Below are 14023 nucleotides of genomic sequence, written 5' to 3'. Positions count from 1 at the left end.
ATTTTTTCAACAGTCTGTATTAGTTCTTTACTATTTCATTGATATTTCATCATCATTTTGAGCCTTGAAAAATACCCACCTATGTTTTATAGAATGCCTTTTATTGCCTTAAAACGGGTGTGCAAACTAGAATCTATGGGCCAAATCTAGCTTGCTGTTTTTGTATGGCCCACGAGGTTTTTACTTTTTCTTTTTTTAGAAAGTGAGGCAATTGGGGTTAAGTGACATGCCCAGGGTCACACAGCTAGCAAGTGTTAAGTGTCTGAGGCCGGATTTAAACTCAGGTACTCCTGACTCCAGGGCTGGTGCTCTATCCATTGTACCACCTAGTTGCCCCGGATTTGACATTTTTAAATGCATTATTTAAATAAGTGTAATATTTTAAAAGTAATAGACATGCAAAATAAGTTTATACAAAATAAATACAAGATGATTTTGGAGGAGGTGTAGTAGCAGCTGGATACTCTGCCCAGACTTAGGTAAGAGAAAGCATTTGGCAAAGAAAAAATTACATAAAACCAGTCAACACAAGTTAGGTAGTTTACAATCTTCCATGCCTGCAGTCTAAAATGAATGTATACTCTTTAGGATGATTGTATATGTGCTACTACAGTGTGAGTCATATGCATGTAAGTACTTTAATGTTTGACACAGCTGGTAAGTATAATACAAGTGTTTCTTCATCTTTGGGCTTGGGGCTTATCTCCTGTTGTTTACAGATTTTATATATGCTCTGCTAATATTTCTAGTGTCCCATCACAGTTAAGCCCATTTTTCTTTATGTTCTCATCACTCTTTTATTGTGGTAAAATAACAGTCAGATTTGTGTTCAAGTTCTGGTTTTGCCACTTAACAGTCACTTGTCTTTTCTGGGCTTTACTTTCTTCCCCTGTAAAATGAAGGGGTTGGGCTAGATCTGGGGTTCTTAACTTTTATGTTTTCGGTTTTTCGTTTTGGTTTTGTATCCTGGATCCCTTTGGCAGTCTAGTGAAACCTATGGACCCCTTTTGAGAATTTTTTAAATGCATAAAACCAAATATATAAGATGTCAAAGGAAACCAGTTATAGTGAAATAGTTACAACAATATTTTCAAAACAAGGTCATGGGCCCCATGTTAGAGAGTTTTCTTTGGAAGTTAATATATTATGAAATATTTGTTAAATGAATAAATGCTTTTTTTCTATATTGCCATCAGTTCTGATGGAGACAGAATGGCCTAAAGCAGTTTATATTTCTTTAGCTTGTTCTTTTATTCTTTTATTTTATTCTTGAAAGTAGAATAGAACTACATTAGAACTAGATGAAACTGATAGGACTACTTTGGAAATCTCATGTTAGCCAAAAGGCCACAGTGATTTGTTTAGTAAATAATTATTAACCTGTGTTATGTGTAGTACTAGGCTGTATCCTGTAGGAGATGCAAAGACCACATGTTTCCTCTATATAAAAGATAAAAAGATACAATACTATGCACATGGAGGAGGGGTGACTGCACAGGTCTGTTAGTTTAAGAGTAGCTCAGAGTGGTGGTGTACCTCATGACTGCCCTGCCAGGCAGGACTTAAGAATTCTCATGCTCTTTTTACAGGTGAAGGAGCTAAGGTTCTGAGAAGGGAAAGAACTTTCTCAGGATGGTGAAGTAAGGCAGATTCATGACAGTGATGCCTTTGAGGAGCTGGGCCTTGAAGGATAGAAAGGACTTGAGAGGCAGAACTTATGAGTTGAGAGGGCAATTTATCCATTTGATGACATCCAAAGAGAGGACCAATCATGGTATCATGGGAGCTACCTTAGAAGTTAGGGGGGCAGCTAGGTGGCACAGTGGATAAAGTACCGGTCCTGGATTTAGGAGGACCTGAGTTCAAATCTGGCCTCAGACACTTGACACTTACTAGCTGTGTGACCCTGGGCAAGTCACTTAACCCTCACTGCCCTGCAAAAAGGGGGAAAAAAAGATAGTGTCCTAGAAGTTAGGGAGTTCAACTTCTTCATCTAATCGATGGGGAAACTGAGGCCTACACATGTAAAGTAACTTAGGGCTAAGGTCACACAGGTAAGTGGCAGAGATAGTATTTGAACCTATGTCCTTTGATTCTAAATCCAATGCTCTTTGTACTATACTATGCTGCTTTCATGAAAAAAAGTGCATGTTTCTTGAGATTTTGCGTTTAACAGTAATTATTATTCTGTAGCCTCACTTAATGCTCCTTCTATGTAGTAAAATAGTATTGATAGCAAATTCTCAGGCATGATGTAGTTATTAAATACTGGACTCACCTGTGCATTCACCTGTTTTCTCCTATACAGATAAGTAAATTTTTTTCAATCTTAATAGTATTTTATTTTTTCCCAGTTACATGTAAAGATAAGTTTTCAACATTTGTTTTTGTAACATTTTGAGTTCTAAAATTTTTTCCCTCCCTCCTTCCACAAGAAAGAAATAAATCTGATAATAGGTTATATATGTACAATCACATCGAACATATTTTCACATTAGTTGTACAGATAAGTATATTTTAGAGAATCTGACTAGATTGCCTAGGAAAATACTGAATTTCACCTTCTCATGTCAATTAGCTGGTGGTCTCAGATCTTTTCAGATTGAGTGAATATTATAGAACTGTGGTATGGAAAGTCCAGTTTCCCCAAATTCCTACCACCTCCCCTTCTATCTTTGGAAAGCAAGATTTTGTGAGAAAATTAGTCAGGCAATAGAAGGGAGAGGGGAGGTAAAGATGAAGAAAAGGAATGATAAATAAGTAGATAATTGAACTTTTCTATTTGGGATGTCTGAGTTGGGTCAGGGAAGTAGCAGGGTTGTTGAGTGAGAGCTGGAGTAGGGTAATTCATGCTTCTTTTAGCTAGCTTCCTTCTCTGTTGCCTGGAACATGGAGGCTAAGCCTTGAAGGGGAACCACTTCTTTTTTTTTGGCAGGCAATAGGGGGTTAAGTGACTTGCCCAGGGTCACACAGCTAGTAAGTGTCAAGTGTCTGAGGCTGGATTTGAACTCAGGTACTCCTGAATCCAGGGCCGGTGCTTTAACCACTGTGCCATCTAGCTGACCCTGGAACCACTTCTTTTTAACATACCATTGAGATCCATCTCCTAAGAGACTTGGCTTGTGATGAGGAAAAGGAATGGAAGTACTGTAATGAGGACCTCTACAGTAGAGAGGTCGGATTGGGAATTTGGAGGGAGAAGCATTCCTGTACAGTGTATCCTTGCATACTAGGAGGGAGTGAAAGTGGAGAATATAATCAAGGGAACCACCAAGATTTCTGAGACAGGAAAGTTTTTTTCTACCTGTCCCTGTTTTATCTAGCATTTGAGAATATAAGATGTGGTTGCTTGAGTCTTCTTAGAAGACAATGTAAAAGGAATACTGATTGTTAATTCTTTATTGCAGGCAGGGTGTGAAGTCTTCTGCTCCAGTCACTATGGTACGAGAACGAAAATGTATATTGTGTCATACTGTATACAGCACAAAAAAGGTAATGATGGGAGAATAAGAATCTTAATTTTCAAGGTTTATAATTTTCAAAGTTACTGTGTGTGTGTATACATATATTTTCCATTAAAGTTCTTCTGATAGCTGGTAATGGCATGATGGATCCTACTTAGCTAGGTTTTTTTTTGTTTTTGTTTTTGTTTTTTTTGGTGAGGCAATTGGGGTTAAGTGACTTGCCCAGGGTCACACAGGTAGTAAGTGTCAAGTGTCTGAGGCTGGATTTGAACTCATGTCCTCCTGAATCCAGGGCACTGCACCACCTAGCTGCTCCCTTAGCTAGTTTTTTAATGGAAGGTAAGATGACTATGAAGAAGGAAGGACAGTGTGAGCAACAGAGTATAGTATATGAGGAGGGACAGTAAGGAAACTGGCCTGACTAAAAATGAAATTTGTTGGGAGAATAGGAGGGAATAGGTTTATAGATAGAGCCAGTAGAAGGCCTTTAATCTTCAGGCTGAGTCAAGAGTTTCAAAGAATCTAAGATAGTAACAAATTCCTTTTCTCTTGTAGATCATTGGTGCAGAACAAAATTAACTGAGGAATATAAAAATTTGGTGGAAAAAAAAAGATTTAAAAGATGTGCTTAATATGTATATATATGTATCTGTATACACTATACATATATACACATACACACATGTCTTGATGTTTTATGCATATATATCAAGAGTTTTAATTCAGTTTCTCTTGGCTTAGATGTGACTTTAGGTTCTTGAAGGTTATGCCAGTGGAGTTCAAATGTCATCAGGAGTGTTAAATCCTTTTAGCAAATGTGTCTGCTATCCAAGGACCAGCCTTCTCACTAGGAGGTTAGCCACTGAATGAGGAATTCTTTGGCCATTGCAACTCAAGAAATAAAGTATATTAAAAATTATCAATAAGATATACAAAGTTTAGAATAAATACAAAAAAGAACAAATATCTATACATATTTTGGTTTTACATTATGACCTTTTTTTTTTTTGGTAGGGCAGTGGGGGTTAAGTGACTTGCCCAGGGTCACACAGCTAGTAAGGGTCAAGTGTCTGAGGCTGGATTTGAACTCAGGTCCTCCTGTATCCAGGGCCGGTGCTTTATCCACTGCACCACCTACCTGTCCCTATGACCATTTTTTAATAGGTGGTTAGAATGAAGGGACTGGGGGAAATGGAAGAGTGTGTAAAATAGATGAGCCTACAGGGACATGCACATGGATATACTTACACGCCTTCTTGTTTTACTAATTTGTATGACCCTGGACAAGTCACTTTTCATTTCTGTGTTTCAAAGTTTCCATATCTATAAATTGAAGAAATTGGACCAAATAAAGTTTCCAAGTTTTATATATAATCATTCTGGAGTCCTTGGCCACAGAAAGCCATTGAAGGTTTTAGGCAGTAGTTATGATGATAGTGTTTTTGAGAAGATTAATGATATGTTAAGATTAGTTAGATGGGGAGGTAAAGATCCCTCTAAAGGGATATAGAGAGCAGTGCTAGGTATTGTTTAGATAGGTTAATTTGTTTGCATGTGCCTAAAACAATTCCCTCCCCATTCAGTTCTTTCTCTTTTTAAAAAAAATATAACAGGTGAAATTTGGGTTTTTTGCCCCTTCTTTGGGGTGAGGGAGGAAAGGAAAGTAGTTCTGTCCATAATTGAGCCATGAATATTTTCAGAGTTTTGAAAGCATAAGTGTACCACTGGACCCTTATGCTAGTGAGGTATGTTTTTTTACTTAATGCTTTCCCACATAGTTTTTCTTTGTTTTTGTTTTTATTTTTGTTTTTGTGTTTTTTAGTGAGGCAATTGGGATTAAGTGACTTGCCCAAGGTCACACAGCTAGTAAGTGTCAAGTGTCTGAGGCCAGACTTGAACTCAGGTCCTCCTGAATCCAGGGCCGGTGCTTTATCCACTGTGCCACCTAGCTGCCCCCCACATAGTTTTTCAAAATCAAACATACCTCTAAACTGTGACATGTTTATATTAGTCTATTTGTACATTTGTAAGCATTTATTTTTGATTTCTGATTTCAGTACAAATGAAAATCCAAATGTTATGTGACAAAACAATTTCTCTTTCCAGATGAACAAAACAGTGGTTTTCAGACTTTTTAATCTCAACATCCACACTCTTAAAAAATTATCTGGGGGTGGGGGTGGGGTGCGGCAGGGAGCAGCTAGGTGGCAAAGTGAATAAAGCACCAGCCCTAGATTCAGGAGGACCTGAGTTCAAGTCTGGCTTCAGACACTTGACACTTGCTAGATGTGTGACCCTGGGCAAATCACTTAACCCTCATTGCCCTGCCCCCCCCCCCCAATAATCAGGGGTCTCAGGCAGCTTCTATTATATTGGTTATATTTGTAGATATATACTGTGTTAGAAACTAAAAATCTTAGTATTTTATAAAGATAGTTTTGACTTTGTGGGACCCCTAAGAAGGTAAGGTCTTGGGTCATTCAGGGGTGGGAACCTCAGACTTTATGCGGAAATTTAGGATATAGTAAATTCTGTACACTGAATAATCTTTATATTATAAATGTTTTTCATTATATATAAACCATCTATAATGGACAATTTGTGAATACATAGGGGAATAAGCATTTATAGTTTTTCAGATTTCTTTTTATTTCTTTGACACCAGTATTCACAAATCATTCACTACAGCCAAATAATTCAAATTTTGAAGAGAAAGTGAATATGTTTTATATGTCCTTTTCCATTATAATTATTTCCTCATAATAGAATTTTTCCTTTATGGCTTTTTACTATTGTTACCTGTTAGAGGAAAAATTAAAATTTTACCATTTAGATCTTCTACTAAAGCTGCACTTTAAAAAAAAATTTTTTTTTTGTGGGGCAGTGGGGGTTAAGTGACTTGCCCAGGGTCACACAGCTAGTAAGTGTCAAGTGTCTGAGGCCAGATTTGAACTCAGGTCCTCCTGAATCCAGGGCCAGTGCTTTATCCACTGCGCCATCTAGCTGCCCCTAAAGCTGCACTTTGATGCTCAATGATTGGTAGAGGTGACCCTGGGTTCCTGAAGACTGTATCACCAGATTACAAATTCAGAAAAAAACCCTAATCTGTAGTCCAGTGACAAAAATGTCCTCTAAGGACCAGGCTAGCTCATTTTTGAGAGACTCATTGCCATCTTGCTCATGATGTTTTTGGTCTACAGTAGCTTGGTGCAAGTATGTTGATGACAGCAAAGTCTTTTGATCTGTTGAGGAACATTCACATAAATTCTGGAACAAGACCCAGAGAAGTATTATAATATTGAACTGACTTGAGTATTATGATTTTGTTTCCTTTTTGCAGCAAAAGGAAATAACTTTTTGTTTGTAGGAGCAGAAGAATTATTTTTTTAGGAGAAATCACTGTAGATTAATATCACTTTCTTTAATCTTCAGGAGATGGATGAACATGTGCGGAGCATGCTGCATCACAGAGAACTTGAAAACCTGAAGGGAAGGTATGAGGACTTCCATTTTCCACCAATACCTCTTGATGTCTATGTGTTTCTAAATGTATCAGTTTCTTTTGTCTTTGACCCCTTAAAAGCCTGTAGTTGAGTAACAGTGAATAATCTCTATCATTAATTCTTTTTAAAGAAGCATACTGGGGGGAGCTAGATTGGGCAGTCGTTAAAGCACCGGCCCTAGATTCAGGAGTACCTGAGTTCAAATCCGGCCTCAGACACTTGACACTTACTAGCTGTGTGAACCTGGCCAAGTCACTTAACCCCCATTGCCTGCATACACACACAAAAAAAGCATGCTGGTGAATTCTGTTAGTGTAAAACTAGAAGAAATAAATACAGGATTTAATTAATTGCACTTAGGAATATTATTTCAAGAATTCACATAAATACCTTTCTGGTTGGAAAGATGTAGAGAGGAAAAATAATTACTCTTCTTCAAAGCACCATAGTAGGTGATTAGTAAATACTTGAATTGTGAGCTTGATGATAATACTAGTCATTCATTTTTATTTAATGCTTAGTATTTGTGGATTTGGGGCTTGGAGGCAAAAGAGAACAGAGTAGCAATGAGAAATACCTTAACATGGACTTGTCTTAGTCTCCAAATGTTAACATGTGAGAATATATATATATATATATATATTTTTTTTTTTGGTGAGGCAATTGGGGTTAAGTGACTTGCCCAGGGTCACACAGCTAGTAAGTGTTATCCACTGCGCCATCTAGCTGCCCCATGTGAGAATATTTTTGATCTCAGGATCTTAATATAAACTATTAGAACTGATTTGTATTAAGTCACACTCAATTAGATATTTTGTCTATACTATTTCCTGACCCCATCATCAAAAATGTCAAGATTGAGGATCTTGTCAGCAGTATAATTGAGCTAGGGTACCCCAAAGGGCCAAAGTGATTACTTTAGGCACAGTGCCTTGTATATAGTGGGTACTCAATTAATTTTTATTGCCTGATTTCCCAATACTGTAGGGATGAAATATTGTGAAACCTTATTTCAGTGGACCAGTGTAGTTTAAGTATAAAGTTCAAGCTAAGTATTTGGAGTTGTTTTAGTAAGCTATAACTTATACTGCAACCCAGCTAGATCTGTTCAGTGTTAAGTACATCATACAAGGAATGAGAATAGTAATAGTAACTAATAACAAGCACTTTATATACCTTATCATTTGAGCCTTACAGCAACCCTGAGAGGTATGTACAGGGGTTATCCCCATTTTGCTGATGAAAGAAGAGTTCCCTAACTCCTATACTTTAAGCTGATTTAAGATGCCTACGGTGTTAATGCTACTAAGGTATTAATGGACCGAGCAAAGATGATTCCATATTACATCTTTGCTCTTGTACCTTCTTTCCCATTTCTCCCATTTCTTTCCAGTTCTTACTGTTCTTTACACATATATTTTTCTAGATATTTCTGGTAAATGGGCTACTAATTATTTTTGAATAAGGTAATCACTTTTTTCCTTTTTGTTATGGTCATTTTATTAATTGATCAGAAGGGGGAAAAAAGCACATTCTCTAAACTTGATTGTCTATGAGAGTAGAGAAGTTTCAGGCCAAGAATAAGATAAGGGAATAATTAAATAATTGTATCATTACTTTTTTTTTTTTTTTGGTGAGGCAATTGGGGTTAAGTGACTTGCCCAGGGTCACACAGCTAGTAAGTGTTACGTGTCTGAGGTCAGATTTGAACTCAGGTCCTCCTGACTCCAAGGCCGGTGCTCTATCCACTGCGCCACCTAGCTGCCCCTATCATTACTTTTTAAATGTGGGCATCATGTGATATTTCACATAAGTGAATCTTCTAAGAAAGTGAATCTTTACCTCTTGAACACTCTCCCTAAATCCTCCTACTATCCTCATCCCTATTCAGGCTAGCCTGTTCTTTTCCAGGCCCATTCCAACCTGGTTTAACCTTCTACTAATTTTTTCCATTATGTGCTTTGGAACCTCCAAGCTATACTTAACAAATTCCCCTACATCCTCAAAGTTTTCTTTCAACTCTTCTTACTTGCTCTAAGTGAAATTTGGTTTTCCTCTTCAGACCCTTCATAAATCAAGTAGCCAACATTTATTATGTACCTAACGTATGCTAAACTGTGCTGGGACATAGTGATATAGTTCTTGCCCTCACAGAGCTTACATCCCATTAGCAGGGACATGTACATATAACTGTATATACGCTATATACAAGTTAATGTTGCAGGTGTGGTAAAATAATGGAATTTGGCAGACACCTAGGGGTCCCACCCAAATGAATCTGGTAGTGTTTGGAAAACTGGCTAGGGATGATTGGATATGAGCTACACCTGTCCTGCCCTGAGTGATGTATGCTGCTGATGTCAGCAGGGGAGCCACTCTCCACAGGCAGTTTGAAGGACCTCCCTTTTGGGGGAGGGTGAGTAAATGCTCGCTGAGGGAAGCTCTGTCTCTTTCTGGTGGTTGAGCTTCTGGGAGCAGATGAGAAAGAGTTTTTCCTGGTAGTTTTGTCCTTTTGGCCTGTGGGCACAGCTGTCTCCCATTGAAACTACAAACCCCAGGTGGTGAGTTAATAAAATGAGCCTGGCTCTTTGAATTAGCTGAGCTGGAAGTGAGTTTGGGAGCTGTATAGGCTTTTGTTACAGTTAGGGGGATTATCCATTTTTCTTTTTCTCTATTCCCTTGTCCTTGACTTTATTAATTTCACCTTTGCTGTGTATTTTATTCTTGTTAATAAAACCTTAAGCTTCTTTCTTATTGGCCTGGGAGAAATATCTAAAAAGGCAGTTCGGAGGGGAGGAAGTTTTGGACCTCTAGTTCCCTCATTCTTTTCTGAACCCCACTATTATGGCGAGCCACCCAATTAACTCTCCACTTATTAAATTTGGCCCCTACAGTTTGGTGAACCAGCCAGGATCTAACTAATGTGGTGTGGATCTCTTTAACCCACCCCACCTACCCCTTGCTTGGCCAAGAGCCAACTAATCTGGTGGATCTTTTTAACCCACTGCCTCCCGCATTTAAACAATCTCCCTTACTTTAAATACCTCTGAAAGCCTTACCTCAAGAGAAAAGCCAGTCCATTTTAAATGGCACCATGTTTGAATATTTTTTCCCTCATGCTTTTCCTCATTGGAGCATTTTGGGACTACTTAGTGTACAGATTCAATCAGATGGCCTACGCAGTATTTTCTTGTTGTCTTATGAGCTTTCTCCTCATCTGTAGGACGTAACCTCTGGCATAATGGGGTGGGAGAGTGTGTCCCCCTCACTGGGCATATGTCATGTTACTGAGAGCATTGTAACTAAATTTGAACCATGGCTCTAGTGATTATAATTTTTATTCTTTCTATTGGCAATATTATGATATGGCATTTTCACATAAAAAACTGTTCAGAGAGGAAAGAGGATGTTAATAGACCACGTGGTCAGAGAGACGCTAAGACAGCTTCCTCTGCTGGAGATGACCTGAGTTCAGAAACAGATCTTGACCAATCTTTAGAATCAGATCAGCAGAAACTACTCCCCCTGCAGGATGTTATAGAACATACCAGCAAGGGAGCAGTAGTACAGCTTAGAAAATACAGCCCATTTAACCCAAAAGGCTTGAGTATACAGAAGAAAATCATCCCTAGATTTGATCAAAATCCAAAGACTGTAATTTCGCGGTTAAGGACTATATTTAATACATATCAACCCACTCAGGACGATGTTACTTGTCTCATGGAAACTATACTATCCCCAAGTGAAATTACAGATACTATCACAGCAGGAAATTCCTTGGGAACTTCAGGCCAAGCTACTACAGAATGGCCTTTTCAGGACCCAAATTGGAATTATAATGATGTACAACAATTCCAAGAATTAAGACGCTAGAGAAACACTTCTGAAGGGAATGGAATCTTGCTCTAAAATCCAAAAACTGGCAGAAATTCTTAAAACTCACTCAAGAGCCTAATGAACAACCTAATAGGTTTTACAATAGACTTTGTGAAGCTGCTAGGCAATTCATGAGGCTGGACAAGCAACTGGGGGACCAGGAATGATTTCATAAAGAAGGTGACTATTGAATTGAGTTTTGAAAGAAGCCAGGGATTCTAAGGCAGAGGTGAACAAGGAGAATATTCCATGTAAAGTCATGGAGGTAGGAGATGTGGTGCTGTGTGAGGAACAACAGGAAGGCCAGTTTGGCTGGATTGTAGACTTTGTGAAGGAGAGTAATATGTGATAGGTCCGGAAAGGTGGGCTGGAACAGTTTGTAAAGGGTTTTAAATGCCAAACTGAAGAGTTCATATTTTTATCTTAGATCTGCTGGAGTTTACTGAGCACTTGCATGCTATGGTCTGACCTGTGTTTTAGAAAAAAAATGACCTTGCCTTCTAGTCTTTCCTTTAGAGTCTACTTCTACCATTGCTTTATCTTCTTCTCCCTCTCTTTCCTTTTTAGCTTTTTAAAACAATTAAAAAAAATTTTTTTGTAGGGCAATGAGGGTTAAGTGACTTGCCCAGGGTCACACAGCTAGTAAGTGTCAAGTGTCTGAGCCTGGATTTGAACTTAGGTCCTCCTGAATCCAGGGCTGGTGCTTTATCTACTTCGCCACCTAGCTGCCCCTCTTTCCTTTTTAAACGTGTGTTTATGGAACCAACAAGGTTTAATATACTCTTGGTTCTAACTACCACTTCTAGACTATTTATCATCACTGCTAAAAAACCTTTCTTCCTTTAATGTCCATACATTCTGATTATACCTATACCCCTTTCCCATATCTTTGTTGTTCTTATCTACTTATCTCCAGGTTATTTGCTCAGTTTTCTCAGTGATTTTAGTTCTTATGTCGTAGTCTTCCTCTCCACCCTCTTCCATATCATTCTCAGGGACTTCTACAGTGGTGTTGACAAATCTTCTCAGCCTGACCACAGAATTCCTAAATTCTCCATTTCTTCCATTCTGTTAAGGTGACAGGGTCACTGCTTAGCTCTTACCATCTAATTGTAACTATTATTGTTGTTGAGTTGTTTTTTCTAGTTGTGTCTGACTCTTTGTGACCCCCCTTTAGGATTTTCTTGGCAAAGATATTGGAGTGGTTTGCAATTCCCTTCTCTAGCTCATTTTATAGATGAGGAAACTGAGGCAAACAGGGTTAAGTGACTTGCCCAGGGTTACATCAGCTACTAAAGGTCCGAGACCAGATTTGAACTCAGAAAGATGATGAGTCTTCTGTTTCTAGGCCTGACACTCTATCCACTGTACCACATAGCTACCCTCTTTAAGTATACCACCTCCAATAATAGTTATGATGATGAATCTTTCACATTTATATATATATATATATTTAGGTTATAGTAGTATTTATTATAATTTTTTCAAATGAGAAAACTGAGACCCACAAGTTGTGACTTGCCTAAGGATACCTAGCTAGTAAGTGACGAAGCCAGTGTTCAGACTAAGGTGTCTTCATTCAGTGTCTGTCTGGTGCTTTCTTGTCTTTCAAGGCAGCTAAGCTTTTTCTCAAGCCCTTTCTTTTCTCTCAGTCTCCCTTATCTTCTAGATCCTACTTATGAACCATACCTATTCTTCCCTTCCTCCTGGGAGCTTCTACCATCAGAATCTGATCTTCTCAAGATTTGGAACTTCAAAATTTTGCTATTCAACCACAACCTTACATCCTTTCTCCTTCTTTACCTTTATAATAACAGCAAACCATTTCTTTGTATTCGTCATGACTTCAATCCACACCCTTTCCTCTCATCTCACTTGCCTCCTTGTCCATTCTTGATCCCACAGTCTGCCATTTTAATGTTTTTCTAGCTACCATATTAGAATTCTTTAACCCTTCACATTCTACCATTCCCAACTTACTGATCCTGAATGTTAGGTAACTGCAGCCATTGGATCTCTTTTTCTGCCATGGCGGGGAAATACTGTAAACAGTCAGAAATAAAGAGTTCAAGTACCAAGGATCCACAGTTAGGATCACATATGATTATCAGCTACCAGAAGGTTGAGGCATGCAGCCAAGAACTTATCTGGGAAAACTGAGCATAATCCTATGGGGGAAAATGGACCCTTGATGAAATATAGGACATCCAAGCATTCCAAGCATTAATATGAAACACAGGCATCAAGAGAAACACACAAGGGTGTATAGAAGCAAAGTAATCAGAAAGCACTATACAGGGAAGAAGTGTTTACATTCTTGTATTGGGAAATGACACTGGTATCCCCATAGAACCATAATGTCACCAGGGTCATACAGGGTGTTTAATAAATAGGAAGAAAAGAGGTGTTTGGGAAAGGGCCTTGAATAAGCTCATAACAGATCATTTGAATCTCTGAAGTAAAAGGTAATGTTATTTGCCATGAGAATGTGACTTGGTCTGGACTGTATATGGAAGGAACATAATGTGGAAATTTATTTTGATTTGGGGATCCTACCTTTAGGCTGAGATTAGAAAGCCTTAGGTCCTCAGGGTCTCTCCCCCTCCTCCTCAGCTTCAGGTGAGCGAAAGACGCCAGGTCAGACAGCTGGGGGACAAAGAAGCCCCCAGCTCCCTCCGACCTGAGAGGAGCTATCTGAAGGATAGCCTGTGATGAGGCATGAGGCTATGAGGCTCTAGAGCACCCCCCCCCCCCAGCTGCAGCTCTGGCTGGCGGATTAGCTTGGTCTGTGGGGGCGAAGGAAGCCCCGAGATTTGAGTGGAGAGAAGAAAAGGTATATATAGACCTGGGAGTTAGACTAGAGGGAGGACGGACTAAGGAAGGACTCAGGGGTTCGAGACGGCAGAGATTGGAAGGACGGCAGAGATTGGAAGGACGCAGGAGAAGACAAGAAGGACTAGGAGCAGGCAAAAGAGAGGCCGAAGGGCAAACTGAGAGAGCAGACTGACAAGGTTACAGGCCTTAATACAAACCTGGGAAAGTGTAACGTGCCCTGAGGCCAGAGGCAGCTAAGGCCCTTATTGTATTCAAGAAGTTCGAGGCAGCAGGTGGGAAAGAGACAGAGACCCAGTGGTGGAAAGAGACCCAGTGGTGGAAAGAGACCGCAGGAAAGCAGTAAGG

General features: G+C 39.1%; 1 protein-coding gene across 1 annotated transcript in view; it reads left to right on the top strand.

Annotated features, from left to right (window-relative positions):
• The window catches only part of ZNF106 (zinc finger protein 106), a 99159-nt gene that overhangs the window by 17750 nt on the left and 67386 nt on the right, over window positions 1-14023 (top strand). The window contains 2 exon segments of the mRNA XM_043981917.1: window positions 3408-3492; window positions 6897-6958. Of these exon segments, the coding sequence (XP_043837852.1) occupies window positions 3439-3492; window positions 6897-6958 (116 nt within the window). The 5' untranslated portion in view covers window positions 3408-3438.

The sequence above is a fragment of the Dromiciops gliroides genome, chromosome 2, assembly GCF_019393635.1.
Source record: "Dromiciops gliroides isolate mDroGli1 chromosome 2, mDroGli1.pri, whole genome shotgun sequence".
NCBI classification, from domain to species: domain Eukaryota; kingdom Metazoa; phylum Chordata; class Mammalia; order Microbiotheria; family Microbiotheriidae; genus Dromiciops; species Dromiciops gliroides.
Note: the sequence above shows the minus strand (reverse complement) of the source record. Positions and strands in the feature narration are given on the sequence as shown.